General features: G+C 37.4%; 1 protein-coding gene across 1 annotated transcript; it reads right to left on the bottom strand.

Moving 5' to 3' along the window:
* Positions 1 to 4,125: 4,125 nt before the first annotated feature.
* LOC134239789 (uncharacterized) lies at positions 4,126 to 5,010 on the bottom strand. Its single transcript, XM_062721934.1, has 4 exons — positions 4,965 to 5,010; positions 4,628 to 4,693; positions 4,435 to 4,542; positions 4,126 to 4,346 (listed from the first exon to the last, which is right to left on the bottom strand). Exons 1-4 carry the CDS (start codon positions 5,008 to 5,010, stop codon positions 4,237 to 4,239), a joined length of 330 nt encoding a protein of 109 aa, XP_062577918.1. The 3' UTR covers positions 4,126 to 4,236.
* Between the last annotated feature and the right edge of the window lie 260 nt (positions 5,011 to 5,270).

The raw sequence follows: 5,270 nt of genomic DNA, 5'->3' as shown, positions 1-5,270 counted from the left end.
AAATTTCATTACAGTGTTGGTAGTTGGGAGGAGCAGTGACAAGCACATTACCCTGAGACAGGCATTGGGGTCAGTCACACACCTTCCAATGATGTCAGAAAAACATAAGAAATGTCAAATAAGAGACTTTTTGTTGCACAGGCTATTCGGAGAGTGAGGTACTTTTGTACTTTGAAAATTGAAATTCCCTTTACACCTTGGCAGAACCTTGATGACATTTCAAAAATTATTAATCTTAGTGAAGTTTACGTGTAAGTTATATTGAAATAAGACCAAACTGAAGGGGTAGTAGGGTTTAAAACAATTTCACAGAAAAGTCTATTTTAAGTAACCACGGCAACATCGATCATCGAATTTACAAACCGATGCATTAAATAAGAATCTGAATTCAGTTGATTTGTGTGCCAAGTTTTATGAAATCAGACCAAAGCTGTAGAAGGAGGAGCGTTTTCAAAAACTGTTTACACAGACGGACAGGCACATTACTATTGCAAAAGCTCTTCTGGTCTACGATCAGTCCCTAACTGTGTACAAACTGCGTCATTTTTGCAAGATGACGTCAAATTGCGAGATGACGTCAAATTGACAAGTGCATTGCGATCGAGGGTGTGGGATTTTACAAACGAGAAATCTGTATATTATAGTAAGATTGTTCACAAGGTGTTACTGTTCTAGGCGTCAAAGTAATTTGGCTGACAAGAAAAGGTTAAAACCTGCCTTGATGAAGGAAGTGCAGAGAAATAAAATCCATCCATCTCAAATTCAAGACATGTTCGTCATTATATAGGTGCTCGCTATCCAAAATCATCATCCTGGGGGTAAAAATGAATTTCATTATAAATAGAAAGTAGAGAATGTAGTTAATGTAAATTTTACATGTACAGTGTATGTATGTCTTTTAAAAAGACAAAAAGGCTATAACAAATAAGTAACACCCAGGCCTAAAGGGAGCACAATGAACTGAAAAATATTTACAAAATCATTCCATAATTTACCGTGTAGCTGTTCATTATTTGATAATATGGGAAAGAGAAGACTACAATATCTGTCCAAATTTTGGTTCAAGAAAAGTACACCACATATCTAAGGATCCAAGTGTCAAAACGATGGAACTAAAACAGCAGAAAAACCTCGACCAGATAGACATAAAAATAAGTTTGCCGACATTCACTAACAATGTCAAGACCATGCAAATTTGTGCTGCAAAGTTTAAAGGTCAGTGGTTTGATGATTTTGAGGCCAAGAGGAAGTGAAGTACGAGCTATGGACAGTCATAATGATGCAGTCCATATTCCTGATATCATCTCTCCAGTGCTCAAGCTGTAGATACCAAAGTCATCAGCAGAAGTTATATGAGTAAGTATAAGCTACCTGACCAGGAAGGAAGGCTTCTTGGTTCAATGTAGTCGTATCCTGAGGACGGTATGGGCACCAGCTTGACCACCGACGGGATGAGAGGAATTCTGCTGATGGCAAATTTCCACCAGCTAGCTCCACGCAAGCTTTTAAGACTCTGCTTATAAAGTGGAGAATTAAGCTAATTGTGTGAAAAGGGATAGTGTGAATAATATATGAAAATTGTAATAAAATGACTCTGAAAGTGGACTTCCTGATAATTCACCAATTCGCACAGAGGGGGATTCCATTCCAGGCAGATATACATGTAACTTCTACTATGTGTGAAAATATTACTAGCGAGGAAAAAGTATTTCAGTGTTTTTTGGCAATATGTCATGTTCATTGTAAGAAGGGAGAATAATTGACAGGAAAGGCCGACAAGTCACCTGTCACGGCACAATGAATGCACTTCAAATCTTTACACAACAGACAAACACTGGTAATGAGAAACGGTGCACGGCTGAATGCATAGAAACTAAACAAGGATGAAACTCCTCTTCCTATAGGGGGAGACAGTGCAGTGTCACAGGGAGCATCTGTAAAACAAGGAAAAACAACCGAAAACCTGAAGGACTGAGGATCTTTTTCGAATCACATAGGAAGGAACCAGAAAAGACCCGCTACGGTGAGCGCATGTTTCCAGGCTGTACCAAAGCAGACATAGTATCAGCTTAAACCATTCGCGCTGGACATATATAACAAGAGGCCCATGGGCCACACCGCTCACCTGAAAAGCTTTCTCCCTTGTAATACGTATTGTGACCCCACCCTACCTCACTGATCATAATCTAGACAATTTGTAATCTACACTTCCCCAGAATGCTTCCACATAAGTTTCAGCTTTTCTGGCCTAGTGGTTCTTGAGATTTTTAAAAAAAAATTTCCAATATATAGCTCAACAAACTTTTTAAGCTCACATGGTTTTTCGCACAAATTAAGGTCACATTGTTGTAATAAATGTTACCATTTTCGAACTGCAGAACAATGGAATAACCCTTCGTTATATAACATATATAATGTCGAGCAAAATTGTCTTATAAAATTATTATCTGAAGTTTCCAAAGTGGATGTTTTTAAGGAAATTTTTTCTAAAAAATGATAGAATGTTACGACTATACGATTCTACCATTGGTTTTTAAAAAAATGCATAAAAAGAGCTTTCCTTCTTCCCAAGAATTTGAATTTTTAAAAAAATTTTCTTCTTTAAAGGTGAGTATTTTATAAAAATCGTTGCTCATTTATAATACTCCTCCTGATTTCGTCGAAATGTAGCGCCGAAAAGGGATATTATTGCAAAAGGAAACCACATTACAGGGTAGGATAACGGAAGTATTGTTTTTTTTTTAATAGTAAATTCTTTCAATGAAAATGATATTTCCTCTGCATTTACGGTCTGAAACGTTAAAATTTTGCAGAGGGATGAATCTTTCATTATTCTAGATTTTATAAGTTGACTTTTACAAATTACACCTTATTACATGTAACATAGAAAGCAATCCAACATGAAAAATACTATAACCAACTCGAGTTAAATAGTCAAAATGTATAGAAGATACAAGTAACAGTAGCTGAACCGTACCCATGTTGACGTTTCTGCTAAGATTTATTGCTTTGAAAAGAATGGATAAAAAAAGACAGTTACAATTGGCAAGAGACTATAAAAATTCTAATGAGAATAGTTGTTACTCTTTAGCCATGAATATATCAATTTCTACCAATTGATTTATGTGAATTATGTTTCAGTAAATGAAACAAAAATCAAACCATATGTATTTAATTTTTTCCATGTTTCCCAGGGATAAAATGAAACTACATACAATAGCACTTTCATCCTCCATGTCTAGATTATCCTTGGAAGTAGTGTCCACAGGGATGGCAATGCTGGCTGGGGCTAAAGTGGAAGAGTCAGGTTCCTGGATGAAAAGCTCTCTAATGAGCTGCTGATCCTCCTCGGTCAGCAGCTCTGGTAGGCAAGATTCCGAAGCGGTCGGCACAGTAACTGCGGTAGGTGATGGAGGAGGTGGCAACGACGAAGATGGCATAGATGACATGCTAATAGGAAGACTCTCAGGTTTTGCTGGCCTACTCCTCGACTCCCATTGGAGGATCGACTCCTCCATCGTCAACGAACGCATTATCTCCTTCAGGACCTTCGAGTTGTTGCGAACTGTCATGAAGTCTCACCCCTCAGCTTCGGCCTTCTCTCTTGCCCTCATCTTATGCTCCAGCTGATACCATTTCGTGTGCTTAAGGAATTAGGTCTTCTGAACAGCTGCGAAGTCACAAAGAGTACAATGGTAGGGATACTCCTCGTACGCAAGGTGCTTGACGAAGATGTGGTGTGTGACGGCTATCTTTTCTCCACGAAATCCGTACGGCTTGCACTCATAAACGTGCCTCCTCTTCCCGGCAGACATTCTTAACAGGGAGGATATTATCTAAAATGTAAGAACCAATAACATATTACTGGTAATTATGTATTGAATAACCCAACAACATAATTGGTAAATCACCAATAACAACTATTGGTACACCCTTATGTAATTATTCAAATATCATCTCCACCTAATAAATCAAGGTCTTCCCCTCCTACACATGGGTTGAGACTTGTTCACAATACAAGTAATTCATTTATTTTTTTTAATCAGGTAAACATTTGTTTATTAAAGAAACAAAAACATCATAACACATATACATCAGCAAATCACAATGCTGCGCTAGTCCAACAGGCACCTAACTAAATTTTCTTTTATTTTTGTACAATGTTCTGGACCCACTTCGGTGGCTGACTTCCACGATACGGCAGTAATTTATTGTGATGCGTTATCAGAATCGCTTTTACTCATCAGGATCACTATCTGAATCAATCCAAGTTTTATCAGAATCATCCATATCAGACTCTGACTCTCCATCATTAAACTCTACGTCTGACTGATGAGGGTGGTCACCTACAGAAGAAGATATAAACAGAGTCATCTTCATTAGATATCAATTTCCAACAACAATTGCCCCAGTTAGCATAGTCAGATATCTCACCTGCATGTGCATCTTCAAGAAGAGACACAATCACTGCATCAACAGAACTGGATCCTTTATCTGACTCTCCACCATTAGACTCTACATCTGATTGAAGAGGTTGTTCGCCTACAGAAGAAGATATAAACAGTCATCTTCCTCATATTCAATTTCCAACATCTATTGCCCCAGTTAGCATAGTCAGATATCTCACCTGCATGTGCATCTTTAAGAAGAGACTCAATCACTGCATCAACAGAACTGAATCCTTTATCTGACTCTCCACAAAAAAGTTTTCACATAAAATTTTGGTGCCTATGGATCATAAATTTTAGGAATAAAGTTTTCTATAAGTATTGTCAAAAGATGTAACACATCAATGTCATGGATATGATAATATTTGCTTTGAAGATTATAAGAAACAGCTTACACAAATGAATTTTTAGTTATATAATATGATTGATGCACGACATGAACTTATATATATAGCAATAGTTCAGTCTCAGATGACCAAATTGCAAAAAAAAAACAACCAAACATTTATTTTAAACGTATGTTTAACATATTACATTCTCCTTTTGCTTTCCATATCTCCATCTTTTCGAGAAACATTTCAACCTGGCTGGTCTTGTATCTATGAAATTTTACAAAAGAGAAACTACCTAAATTTTACAAAACTACCGTTAACGATCTCCGATCCTCAGCCATGTTCGATAACTCTTAATTATCCATTTTTATACGCCCGTCTTAAGACGGGACGTATTATGTTATAGGCTTCATGTCCGTCCGTCCGTCCGTCCGTCTGTCCGTCTGTCCATTCCTGTCCGGCTCATAACTTCAATACTATTAGGCCTAGG

The sequence above is a fragment of the Saccostrea cucullata genome, unplaced genomic scaffold, assembly GCF_032062105.1.
Source record: "Saccostrea cucullata isolate Sc308-1 unplaced genomic scaffold, CSIRO_AGI_Scuc_v1 ctg1303, whole genome shotgun sequence".
NCBI lineage: Eukaryota > Metazoa > Mollusca > Bivalvia > Ostreida > Ostreidae > Saccostrea > Saccostrea cuccullata.
This window is presented reverse-complemented; position numbering and strand designations above follow the sequence as displayed.